We start from the raw sequence: 13718 nt of genomic DNA, 5'->3' as shown, positions 1-13718 counted from the left end.
ATGCTTCATTTTCTGTCCTACCCTGTGCTACTTTTCTAGAAAAAGAGGTGCTGAAACTCACCACGAACTCCTCCCTCGTTCTCTTTTACTGGCAATGGTGCACACCTGAGAGGTGCCAGAACTGAGTTCTTCTGAGTTTCAGCTGCAAAAAAAGCCCTGGTCCTACACCAAGTGCTTTTTGTGACACTATTCACTGGTATAGTGAACCATCCCAGCCAATTTTTATTTTTATTTTTATTTTTATTTTTATTTTTATTTTTATTATCCCCTTTCCTTACTGCCCATGGCAGCCATTTTGTGCTGGCAGCCTGTCTTGCCAAATGCAAGGTGGTTCTTTTAAAATGAGCAATACAAAATACACAAGTGAGTGAGAAGATTAAAGATTTTATTCTAAAGCAGCAAGCAATGTATACATACCAAGCAAGCACTTCAATCTGCCACTTGGAAGCCCTCAAGCAGCTTCAAAGCTACTCCCCTCAGGTAGCCTCAGTTTGCGCAGCCCAATCAGTCCATGCATGAGTTTCAAAGAAACTCTGCCCAAACTGTCCTATTTTATATATAGCCTGTGTGGCTTCCAAGACTAGCAACGTGCAAATCATCCATTAGCCACCCCCTCCCAATGCCTCACTTTCTCAAAACATGTCAAACATAAAAGAAGGTACCCAGCACTTGTTAGGAATACATTCTTTAAAGCAACAGCTAAGGTTCCTTTAAACTTTAAAAAGCATTCCAGAAGTTTCTTCAATGTGTGGGAGTGCCAGCTTAATTGGAGTCAGCTGAAGATGCAGTTAAAAGAAGGAGCTATGAGTTTGCCATTTGAGGCAGGAAGAAAGCACACACACACACACACACACACACACACACAGTGTTTATACTGTGCTGGAGAGATATAGAAGGCATGTAAATAGTTTGTTCCTGCCAACCTAGCAGTTCGAAAACATGCAGTACAAATAGATAAATAGGTACCACTCCGGTGGAAAGGTAAACGGTGTTTCCGTGCACTGCTCTGGTTCGCCAGAAGCGGCTTAGTCACGCTGGCCACATGACCCGGAAGCTGTACGCCAGCTCCCTCGGCCAATGGAGCAAGATGAGTGCCACAACCCCAGAGTCGGCCACGACTGGACCTAATGGTCAGGGGAACCTTTACCTTACTATATTGTTTGTATATTTTTGTAATAGAAATTCTTGTGCAACCAGTCAAGCAATAAAGAAGCTCTTGGCTGAGGACTTTGACTATGACTACTGTTCTTGTCGTCTGCCACCAGGGAAATACTCTGCTGTAAACAGTAAGATGAGGTTTTGCTGAGGTGCCACCACACAAGCAGAAGGTGCAGCGGAAGTAGCACTATCCTCCACAACTGATAAGGCAGCTGTGGGGGGCTGGGTAGGGCTTCACCTCTTCCCAGTGTTCCCAAAATATTTCAGACTGTTCTCAAAACATTCATATTGACATTCCATGGGGGTGGTGGAACAGAGGCCGAAAGAGCTCCATGTCAGACCAATAACTCCTAGATACAGTTTGTCTTCCAGGTGCATTTCCCGTACACAGCCATGGCACTTTTATCAATAAAGCACTGCCTACACCTCCTAAGCTAGCCTGCTGCCCTTGTAAAAAGTGAAGTATACTTTCCCATCACCGTTGTTGAGTAAGATTCAAGTGTCTGTCCAGTCTGCCCATGGGATAAGGTACCATCTTCTCCTTTCCCTCAGGCTGCAATATGTCCTGGGCCAGTCATGGTATTGAAAGCCACCAAAGAAGTCCAGGAGAACAAGCAGGGTCTCGTTTTCAGACCTTTTTGTGATTTCAATGGATTCACATTATGACTAACATTCGACCTCACCTGATATTCAGCCCAGTTATGGCCTGTATGGATTGCTTTAGACATTTCCTTCTCTATGGTCTGTCTCTGCTCTCTTGGAATCAACTCTGCTGTTGCAACCTTCTTACTTTGCATACAAAGTCACACCCTTTACGGCATGTGAGTGACAAAGAAAGAGGGGGAACCAGGAAACTAATATGTTTGTTTTGAATGACGGAACATAGTGCCACTTCATATGAAGAATGCACTTGGTGCATTTAAAAAGGGTGATCTCTCCTTCCCTCTAAAACTAACTGCTTCTGCTAGAAGTACAGAGTCTTTTCTGGCCAGCTCTGAAAAAGCTAGGTAAGAATGATAAATACTAGGAAAGGATGTTTGTATATTTGAAACGCAATGGCAGAGTCCTGTGAGAGGGCCAAACTAGATGCTACGTAGGAGATCTATGACTCCATGCATGTCTCTCCATGCATAATTTCCTCCCAAACTGATTCCCCAGATCCAAATCCACAGTGCCTTGAAGCTGCAATTACCTACAGAGGGTGAGCGTAGGAGAACAATTTGGGTTAAATGGCAAGACCCAGTACTGGATGGCTGAAATATATTGTTCCTGGCAATCATGAAATTAGGAGCTGTGATGATATGCATTTGTCTTTTAAATGTTTTAGACCTTTATTCGTTGTTTTTATATCCTTTTAAATGTTTTACATTGTTCTTAACATTTACTATGTATTTACTTTATTTTTTTAATCGTATTGTATTTTCATTATACTGTATTAACGTTGTTGTTATATTTGGGTGTTTGCTGCCCTGGTTCCTTTTAAAAGAACTGTAATAAAAGCATGCCTAGATGGAAACTTTATTCGCATTAGTCACTAGCCATAGCAATAAGAAAAAATATACTGGGGATAGTTAGGTATACAAAATACATTCTGGAGGTCTACATCAAAACAAATGACAGAACTGATGTATGATCCTTTAACCACAGATAAAACATAGAATCATAGAATCATAGAGTTGGAAGAGACCACAAGGGCCATCGAGTCCAACCCCCTGCCAAGCAGGAAACACCATCAGAGCACTCCTGACATATGGTTGTCAAGCCTCTGCTTAAAGACCTCCAAAGTAGGAGACTCCACCACACTCCTTGGCAGCAAATTCCACTGTCGAACAGCTCTTACTGTCAGGAAGTTCTTCCTAATGTTTAGGTGGAATCTTCTTTCTTGTAGTTTGGATCCATTGCTCCGTGTCCGCTTCTCTGGAGCAGCAGAAAACAACCTTTCTCCCTCCTCTATGTGACATCCTTTTATATATTTGAACATGGCTATCATATCACCCCTTAACCTCCTCTTCTCCAGGCTAAACATGCCCAGCTCCCTTAGCTGTTCCTCATAAGGCATCGTTTCCAGGCCTTTGACATGTGAGCCAATAGGCTTTATTTTTATTTATTTTCCCCTAAGCTGAGGAATATTAGAAAGTTAATCAAATAATAGATTTTATTCTAATCGCCCCTGCTAAAAATTTTGCAGTTTTTGCTGTCACCTGGTTATCTTGATCTACCAGAAGAAAGACACAGTAGCAGTGCTTGAACATCCTGGTTTGGGTAGTAGTAGAGGGGTAATAACCTCACTCCTCAAATCTTTATAGAGAGTACAATCCAGCAGTAATAAATACATAAGCAGATTGTTGGCACCCGTCTGTCTCCAGAGACAATGAAGTGTGCCTCCAGGCCTGAAGTCAAACCACTGCAATAGCAGCACCAAAGTGACCTCCCTGGAGCGCAAGCCTTGGCAGTGTGGATAGAGGTCCTGGGCTGTCTCTCAAGACGGATGGTTGTTATTTTGCAAGCTGGATTCAATTGCATAAGCAGCACATTCAGGTTGTTCATAATAAACCCACTCCCTCCAAAACTGGATGTTTTTGTGATAAGGAGAATGAAAGGAAATGCACTAGAAAGTGTGGGATGACATTTGCTTCTCACCATGCTGTCTAACTTCCCAGCTAAAAGAATTAGGACTATTTATCCACAAACAGGTTGTCTGTAAGTGACCATAGCTGGTGGCAAGTATGAAGAAGGAGGTCTCCACCTTCATTTCCATGTTTGTGGACTTAATGTGAAAGATAAAAGGTACGTGGGGCTTCTGGAGAGTCTCATCTTCTCCCCCTTCTCCCTATTCCAAACAAGCGGGGAGCTGGTTCAGATGTGGATATCAATGGGGAAAGTGTATACATGCCTTGCCTCCACCTGTGTGCATTCTCAGATGTTGGCAGAGATTTGGGATGCTGCTGCTTCTGGGATCCAGAGATTGCAGGGACTTGGGGCTTCTGTGCTGCTTCTCCAGACTCAGCAACAGACAGGCCAATGACAGGAGCACTACCTTTTCATTGCTGATATTGTGTGTTTAATAGTACGGCTCCTAGAGGACATTCAGATTGAAATAAAACATCTGTTGTCTGGAACTGACTGGAGCTGAACCACCCAGAGAATACTTCAGAAGGACAGCAATGCCAGTAGTTACTTCCGCATTGACAGTGTGGCTTCTGCAGCTGACCATGCTACAAGGTGACTGATGGAGTTGGGGAAGAGCTTGGAGAACAGTTACTCCAAGGTTTCATTTCTTTAAAAAATTAAAAGTTGTGAGGGGTCCTGGGAAATCATGCCTTCTCTGTGCCCATATTTTTCCAGGTACAGTCCTAGATTTACAGAAGCTATACCGGTTTCTGATTTGATCCTGGAATGTCCCGCTTTTCCTTAGGACGTCTGTTCTTCCCAACTTAGATAGTTCCAGGGTAAAGCCATAACATTAAAAGAGCTAAAGTCCTGATGAGCCCAGGTTTAAATGTAGTTCTAAATACATCCCCTAAGAACCATGTTTCAGAATGAACTCGTGGCACAATTGTCAAAGGTGTTAATTTTTCAACCAATTGGGAAAAGATTGGCTGCATTCACAGACAATCATCTGTCAGGTTATTAAGCTGACATATGCACATGATGCCTTTTGCCCACCCCACACAGTCTATTTGCTCCTCCCCTACTTTAATAACGCAAGCTGTTATTAAAGTAGGACGCTTATAAGGAATCTTCATGTTTCATGTTTTGTCCAAACCAGTGAACTATGGTTACCAAATTCAGAACTAGCCAGGCAATTAAACCGCTATCAACCCACTTTTTTATAACCTGGTTTGTTTAAAAGTGATTAACCATACTAACCTGGTTCTCAGAATATGGGATAATAGAGTTAACTAGAGGCTTCTTGCTTTGAGTATGGCATGCCCAAAGAGAGGAGTGAAGGGGCTCTGTTCACAAGCAAAGAATTTGTGCATACCTTGGCTTGTTGAATAGAGACATGTTTGTCTGAAGTGGGCCAGTGTAAACAAGTTCCCTTCCCCCTTGTTCATACATACAATCCTACACTGTGTCATTCTTCTACAATGACTCTTACCTGGGGTATCTTCTTTATTTATTTTCCTCAGGTGCTACAAGCTCAAAAGCAGGTAAGAGTCGTTCAATACATTGGAAGGAGTTTTTCACAGGAATCTCTGTGGAGGAAACTAAAGAAAAGGCCTCCTAAAAACCAGAGGTCTTGTAATCCAACATCCTCACCTTAGACAGGATACTCCTTAATATGTCACATTGATATGAGGAAGATGAACCCACAATAAGCTGATGTTGCCACACCACAAGTAAAAAGTAGAGCAAAGAAGGCATCGCATTCTAGATGTGATTGCATGGTCTTCAGTAAGAATTGGTTTTAGGTGTCCAACTTCCTTAAGACATGGTGCCAAGCTGCACGCTGTAATGCCAGGGTGGAGGAAATATTCAGTCCTCGAGATTCTCCTCAGTTCATGCCCCTTCCAAAGGCCACACTGCTTTCCCCATGTCACCCACCCTCACCAGCCAGCCATTCATACTGCCTGCTTGGAATGTGTCCTTCAACTGTGCTGCTACCTTTTTCTTATCTGGATGGAGAGATGTCAGTGAGGGGATGCAGAAGCCTCTGGACTTTTGTGTGGCTGGAATGTGCTCTACTTTACAAAGGTAACAGTCTCAATTCCTTTGCCCACTAAGCTGTGGAAGAAAGGCCCACCCATCAAGCATCTCACATGAAGAATCTTAAAATGACTCTTGCCGTCTTAATCTCTGACCCATGGAAACCAAAAACCCCAAGGTTTTACATGGTTCTATTTCTAGCTATGGTGATGGAAGATGTATGGGAGAAAGGGATGCCAAAACTGAGAGCTAAGAGTCCAGGACTCATGGATTCCACTACCACATATATGAGTAAGGATAGGTGAGAATTTTAATTTGGTTCACATTTAAAGGTAATTAAAGGCCTAGTTTGCACTTTCTCAAGCAGTATATGTGAAGCAAAATACAACCATACTTCAAACTTCACCCTTTTCCTAATTTTGCACTGCAGAAATTAAACTGCTGTAAACGTGCTAAGAAATAAAAAAGTCAATTTCATTTACCAGATGAAATGCCCATTAAGCCCAGGAGAATCAATGACAAGAAATATGGTTTTAAAATCTGCAAAAAACCTACTTGTAAACTAATTCAAATTTAGAAAAAAAAAATTCCTCGTGTTTTCCACCTCTTCTGCTACATTACTTCCATTATGTGTGCGCTGCAAACCGTAATGGCAAATCCTCTTATTTCCTCTTCCACAGAGAGTGGGCAGCCGATAAATGCTCCAAAAATAGTTGGGGGCCAACCAGCCTCTGATGGGTCATGGCCCTGGCAAGTCAGCATTTCGCTGTTTTCTTATCCTATTTGTGGAGGCTCCCTCATAGCCGAGCAGTGGGTCCTGACAGCAGCTCACTGCTTCTTCTTTGGGTGAGTATCATACAGTATGTATTGCTTTGCAGCCATTATAAAGCTTCACCATACAAGGCCAGACTAATTTCAGCTGCCTACCAGTCAGCTTCCTAGTGTCTTAGGCCTCAGCTGCACCATACACTTAAAGCACTATCATACCACTTTAAACAGCCATGGCTTCCCCTGCAGAAACCTGGGGAATGAAGTTTGCTGAGAGCTGTTAAGAAAGTCCTGCTCCTCACACAGAACTACAGTTCTCAGTATGGTTTCAAAATCCATCCCTCTTCCCATGGAATCGAGCTCTTGGAATTGTAGTACTCTGGGGGATACAGGGTTAGGGTGAAAAGCAGGAACTCAAAGGTCAGCATTGCCAGATCCTCTTATTGTTATTTTTTGCCCTTCTATTCGCAGAATCGGGCCCATGTTCCATTATAATGTCCTCCTAGGTGCCCATCAGCTCTCAAACCTCTCTGATAATGCTGTAGCATCTGCTGCAGAACAGATTATCCTCCATCCTGACTACAATGGCAGCATTGACCACACAGCAGATATTGCTTTAATCAAGCTGAAGTCGCCTGTGAGTTTCGCTGACTACATCCTCCCCATCCGCCTGCCAGAGTCCTCTACAAGCTTCTCTTCAGAAGAACACTGCTGGGTAACTGGATGGGGAGATACTCAAACTGGAGGTGAGGGGTTTTCTTCGTAGCACTTTTTCAGACTCTGTGACTCATCCAAATGAACAGCTCCGGGGCGTGGCATTGAGGGGAGGGTCCACAGGGGTGGTTGCCCTGGGCACAAAATTGTTAGGGACACAACATTTCAACATCCAACGCTGCCTCAATACATCTGTGCACTTCCGTCACTGGGCTCTGTTGAAAACGGTTTCTCCATGCAAACCAGGAAGTGACCTCTCCAGACAACAGAACAACTCTTCTTTTCTTATCTCTGTTGCTGTGATCACCTGGGCGACGCGGATGCCGTTAGGTGGTTGAATGCACGTGCATACTCCATCCATTTCCCTCACAAAAGTAACATAGAAAAATGCATACCAGAATGAAATTTGCACTAAAATGCTGGTGAATCTTCATGAGGATTTTTTAAAAAGAATTGCAAAATGAACATTCTCCCACGCCACGCCCCCGGGCCAATCCTACCATTAGGCAGAGTGGTACAGGTGACTCAGGTGGTGAAGGGTGTGGAGCAGTCAGAACTGTAGGCGTCATGTGATCTGCCTGCGTTCTCAAACTAGCCCAGTACCCTCAAGTGCAGTGGAGGATTCTGTCCCACTGCCTGTGTTAAAGAAAATGCCAGTATTGTTCGTGGAATCTCAGAGGGAGGGAATTTGGTATTTTGCCTCAGACAGCAAAATGTATTGGGCTGCACCTAGGTTTCCCTAGAAATAAATATGGGAGGAGAAGTTGTCCCAAAGTGTGGCAGCTACATATCTACAGTGTACTCAGTGCTAAATTTTTGTCCTACTGAATGCCTCTGCATTCCATGAACACTTTTCCTTTCTCTATCTTCTAGTGTCTTTACCTGCCCCACAAACTCTCCAGCAAGTGAAGGTGCCGCTCATAAGCCGAGAAGCCTGCAATGCTCTCTTAAACAGTGTCTCAGAGAAGGGCTTAAGAAAGGATCCTGTCAAGCAGGATATGATCTGTGCTGGTTACCCAGAAGGTGGGAAAGATTCCTGCCAGGTAGGTTGCTCCATGACCTGTTCTTCATACAGCCATCAGAGAAGGTAGACAAAGGCAGGCTCTGGCGTGATGGCATTATAAAAAGAAAAATACCTTATGTCTTTATGAAGAGAATTTTACAAGAGATTCTGCCTGAGCACTAGGAAAAATTTCCTGATGGTAAGAGCTGTTCAACAGTGGAACAGACCCCCTTTGAAGGTGGTGGACTCTCCTTCCTCAGAGGTTTTTAAGCAGAGGTTGGATGGCCATCTGCCAAGAATGCTTTAGCAGAGATTCCTGCATTGCTGCGGATTGGACTAGATGACTCTTGGGGTCCCTTCCAACTCCACAATTCTATAAATCTACGATTCTTTGAATGATCGCGTTGTGTGAACATAGCCCTTAGCCATTTCTTCCTAATTTTGGTCTACCGTTGGGAGATGGCACCTTGCAGCTTTTCAGATTCACCTATTTCCCCAAGAGTTCTTGTTGTTTCGTTTAAAAATATTTCTGTGCTGCTTGTTTTAGCAATAAAACCTCAAAATATAAAAGCTTCATATAACCAAAACCAAGAATAAAGCAGATTCGAAAGAATAAAAAAATACTTCCTCTGTTTAAAATATGTATAGCACACCTTTCTTTATATATAAAAAAAGTTTCCCATACATGTCAAATCAGAAACAAGTCCTCTTGTTTGGACTCGATGGCCCTTGTGGTCTCTTCCAACTCTATGATTCTATGATTCTGTTTGGTGGGGTTAGTCTCAGGCCCCTGACCATGAGTCATACTAGCTGTAATTGTTAGGATATAGAGACCAACAACATCAGGTTCCCCATCTCCTATTGTTGTTGTTTAGTCGTTTAGTCGTGTCTGACTCTTCGTGACCCCATGGACCAGAGCATTATAAACCTTATTTCAGCCCCCTTGGCTGATCAGTATTTGGAATCTGTTGCTAGAGTTTTCCACCATGGATTCCATGTTTTCTCCCATCTCTTTCTCCACAGGGAGATTCTGAAGGACCTTTGTTTGCCCCAATGAGTCCTATTCACTTCAACGAGACTTAGTTCCAGGTCAATGGGTAAAGGGTTGCAGCCTTGGTCATTTAACTGTATGGCTTGGGGCTCAAATGTTGAAACTCAGTAAAATCCACATAAATTTGTATCTGAGATTAAAGCCATCAGTTCTAAAGGGAAGAAAGTTTACTTATATTGTTTTTGAAAGATGGACACCACACATATCACAGATGATGCTTTCCCCCCTTCTCTCACACACAGACCTGAATGCCTCTTTTAAGATGGCCCAAGTCATCTACAATTGTTAGAATTAGTTGTTGTGTTGTTGTTGTTGTTGAATTGAATAATCCTTATTAATTTTTTCAACAGTCTTTCAAACCCTACAAAGTAGAGCAATATTTCTACCCCTAGTGTTACAGGTGCAGTCGAAGGGGGCTGAGGCTGACAGGGTCACTATGTTGTTAGTACCTGCCAGAGGCAAATGAAGATTTATATTGGGTGCTGGGAACTTGTTATCCTCCAGATGTTTCTGGAATACAACTCCCACCATCCCTGACCATGAGCCATGCTGGCTGAAGCTGTTGGCAGGTGGAGTTCAGAGGCATCTGAAGGGCCACCAGTTCCCCATCCCTGGTTATAAACCTCATTCCAGCTCCCTCATCTAATCGGTATTCCTAATCAGAGTGCTCATTGCCGTGTTCACCACAGATCCTGTACCATCTCCCATCTCTTTTTCCACAGGGTGACTCCGGGGGACCCTTAGTTTGCCAGCTCAAAGAAGGTTGGATGCAGGCTGGGATTGTGAGCTGGGGAAGGGGCTGTGGCCAACCCTCCCGCCCAGGTGTCTACATTTCAGTACCTTTCTATGCCAACTGGATCCAAGAGAGAATACAGGGTAGAAATGCGGGTGGTGGGGAAATTGGTGGGCTACCCAATGTTGTGACATTCACCTCGGTGGCGTTTGTACTGGCCCATTTGTGAGAAACCAGTCTGCTGGCTTCCAGTCTGCCCACCGATTGTATGGAATAGCTTTTCTTTCTTTCTTTTTTTAGTTTTAGTTTTTATTTATGCTTTGCAAATGTATACATTTCATTAGTTTTACAATCAATTTAACATTCTCCATTTGAGCTCGTTTTCTCCTCTAAACATATAATTTTCAAACAAAATCAAGAGCAGATGAATGGATATGTTCACAGCTGCTATATTCACAACTAAATATGATTACATTAGAGTATACATTTGAGTTTTATTATTAACAGCATGCAGGATAATCTTTGACTTCCTTCCCCCTTCTTCCGCGGTTTCTTAAATTTATTTTTTAATATCTTCTGCATATCCAAATTCATTTAACTTGTTCATTTCATTATCAACTGCAAATATATACTCTTATATAACTGCAGGTTATTAGAATAATCCTGTTATTGTTTTTATCTGTTTACAATTTATCTGTAAATATTCAATAAATCATTTCTATTCTTTTATAAAAAGTTTGTTATCTTGGTTTCTGATTCTTCCAGTAAGTTTCACCATTTCTGCATATTCCAAAAGTTTTTGTATCCAGTCTTCCTTTGTTGGGACTTCTGCTTCTTTACACTTTGGGGCAAGTAGCATTCTTCCTGCTGTAGTAGCATACATAAATAAATTTCTATACAATTTAGGTAGTTCTGTCCCTATAATTCCCAAAAGAAAAGCTTCTGGGGGTTTTTAAATAAAAGTTATTTTGAACATCCTTTTCAGTTCATTGTATGGAATATCGTGAGTTAGGCTGCTGGTTGGACCCATTTAAATCACCACATGTAGTATGGATTCAGGGATGCTTACCTTTACTTCTATTTAATCTCAGCATGTCTACCTTATCACATTTCAACTGTTTTGTAAACATCTGATAGTGGATTAACCAACCAGCAACCAGCCCAGACATCTGTACTGAGCAGCTACATGGTAGAAGAGAGAGAGAGAGAGCAAAGGCTTTGTTAACGCTTTCTCCCCAAGTAAGGGGGTGTGACCTAGCTAAACCTGACTGGACAGTTTACTCTATGGTCTTAACCCCTTCATGCATGTTGGTTAAGCATGTTGGTTATATGAGGCTGATTTATCCCACAATAACAATTCTGGGAGGCAAATTAGGCTGGGAGAGTGTGACTGGCTCAAGGTCACCCAGCGAGCTTCATGGCTGAGTGGGAGTTTGAACTCTGGTCTCCTAGGTCCTAGTCCAACATGCTAACCACTACACCTCACTGTTACACCCAAAGTGCCCTGGAATTGTCACTTGGAGAAAAAGCAGAGACTTTCTTCATCCATGGTCTTCGTTTGCCAGCTATGATACTTCAGACTTTTACAGTGATACTGAAAGTGCTGCTTTAATGTCCACAATTCCTTTTTATTTATTTTATTTTTTATTAAATTGACATTTTTAAATGACATGAAAACAAGTGGAGAATAAATTCATCACCTGGAACATAATGAAGTATAAATTGAATTTTTTCAGCTCACTCAAGTCTTTTATTAGCAGTAGTCTGGATGCAATAAGATTGCTTTGTATTTTACTCATGATTTTAAAATCATCGGAAGACACACTTTGGAAGAATGGAAGATGAAGCTGATTGACTGTATGGGACTTGCGGAAATGACTGGCAGAATCCGGGACCAGGGAGAAGAGTCGGCAGAAGAAGATTGGAAAAAATTTAAGGACTATTTACAAAAATATTGTAAAATTAAGGAATCTTGAATGATGCTGGATTGAAATGAAGTGGTTTCAAGCTGTAACTATGATAAAACGACTTTCTTTTTGTAAGCAAGAATTTAAAACTACAATAATTTAAGATGTTGAGATAAGGATTTGCTGTATAAACAATTCAAACTGGGTATACAAGAAGGGGAGGTATGAGGAGGTCGGGGAAATAAGTCAGAAGAAAATAAGTTGTGAAATTTAAGTGTTTTTAATATTTTTATGTTTGTTTTTTCTTTTGTTTGTAAAAAATTGGAAACTTCAATAAATATCTTTTTTTTAAAAAAAGATTTTAAAATCATCAATAAATTGTTATAGAATGCTTGCAATCGTTTTATAGCTTCTATTCTTTGTATGATTACTCCCCCCCCCTTTTAAGATTAGTATGTTGTCATATTAAGTGGGAATGATGTTCCCTATTCCTTGCTCTGATCCAAAGTAACGCCTCAAACTTGATCAGAATAGTAATAGAATGAAATCTCTTACCATTGACAAAAAATATAGTTGATGGAGCCATTATTCTTTACAGCAATCTTCAGAAACTACCGTATTTTTCGCTCTATAAGACTCACTTTCCCCCTCCTAAAAAGTAAGGGGAAATGTTTGTGCGTCTTATGGAGTGAATGCAGGCTTCACGGGCTATCCCAGAAGCCAGAACAGTGAGAGTTCTAGCTCATGCTGTTCTAGCTTCTGGCTTAGCCGCGCGAAGCCTCCGCAGGGCAGCATAGAGCCTTCATCCCACTGCCCTGCGGAGGCTTCGCGCAGCTATCCCTGGCTTTTACAGGAGGTGGGGGAAGGGACAGAGAGCGCAGCTCTGTCCCTTCCCCCACCTCCCAGAAAAGCCTGCAAGAGCCGTGCTCCCCTTAAAGAGCACGTGGCTCTTGCGGGAGGTCAGGGGAAAGCCAGGAGGCTTGCTTTCGCTGAAGCCAGGAGAGCAAGCGGGATCGGTGCGCACTGATCCCGCTTGCTCTCCTGGCTTCAGGGATAGCCCTGCAAAGCCTCCTGAGCGAAGACGGAGAAGCGCTCCCTCTTCGCTCAGGAGGCTTCTTATTTCTTGTTTTCCTCCCCTAAAAACTAGGTGCGTCTTATGGTTGGGCGAAAACTACAGTATTTGGAACTATGATGCTTTTTGTGCTGACATAGCTAAGCAACGGTATTATCATTGAGAAAGCAGCAAGTCCCTGTGTAATTTGAACTGAGTTCCTGGATAAAAGAGTAGAAATATATGAAACATCTGTGTAACAAATAAATAATTATGGCTTATTACGACAGAACAGCAATACCACCAAACAATTTTGAGAAATATAAGGATTTTTAAAAACGAAGACTGTCCATTTTGAGTTGGAAAATGCTGGGGGGGCTTAATGTGATATTGAAAAGAAGAAGAAAAATAACTATGTTCAGAAATTTTCTGATTTCAAGGGTAGCCAACACTGTGCCTTCCAGATATTGTTGGAATAAAACTTCCATCAGCTTCAACAGCAACATAAAATAGTCAGGCATAATAGAAATTACAGTCCAGTCACATCAGCCCTCTTGTTTTATTGCCAATGACAGTCAGGAACCTTCTAGAGACAGAAGGTGGAAGAACTCAACCACAGACTGAGCCCTTTACATAAAGCAGAGGCAAATTTAGGTCGCACTGGGCACAGAGCCTTGGGGGCG

At 42.3% G+C, this 13718-nt stretch overlaps 1 protein-coding gene across 1 annotated transcript; it reads left to right on the top strand.

Moving 5' to 3' along the window:
• Positions 1-2055: 2055 nt before the first annotated feature.
• On the top strand, positions 2056-10641 carry LOC310692320 (serine protease 27-like). Its single transcript, XM_083473059.1, has 7 exons — positions 2056-2165; positions 4227-4380; positions 5292-5312; positions 6489-6654; positions 7048-7322; positions 8164-8333; positions 10067-10641. The coding sequence occupies exons 2-7, from the start codon at positions 4323-4325 to the stop codon at positions 10304-10306; spliced, it is 930 nt and encodes a 309-aa protein (XP_083329185.1). The 5' UTR covers positions 2056-2165; positions 4227-4322; the 3' UTR covers positions 10307-10641.
• The last annotated feature ends 3077 nt before the right edge of the window (positions 10642-13718 follow it).

This window comes from Podarcis liolepis (genome assembly GCF_965112155.1).
Source record: "Podarcis liolepis genome assembly, chromosome: 13".
Taxonomy (NCBI): domain Eukaryota; kingdom Metazoa; phylum Chordata; class Lepidosauria; order Squamata; family Lacertidae; genus Podarcis; species Podarcis liolepis.
This window is presented reverse-complemented; position numbering and strand designations above follow the sequence as displayed.

What these genes read in the sequence shown, in the direction of transcription:
- LOC310692320 (XM_083473059.1), top strand. Translation starts at nt 4,323, where the DNA reads ATGCCAGTAGTTACTTCCGCATTGACAGTGTGGCTTCTGCAGCTGACC. An exon ending in GGGAGATACTCAAACTGGAG is followed by an intron (nt 7,323 to 8,163) that starts GTGAGGGGTTTT and finishes TCTATCTTCTAG; the next exon opens with TGTCTTTACCTGCCCCACAA. An exon ending in GTGGGAAAGATTCCTGCCAG is followed by an intron (nt 8,334 to 10,066) that starts GTAGGTTGCTCC and finishes CTTTTTCCACAG; the next exon opens with GGTGACTCCGGGGGACCCTT.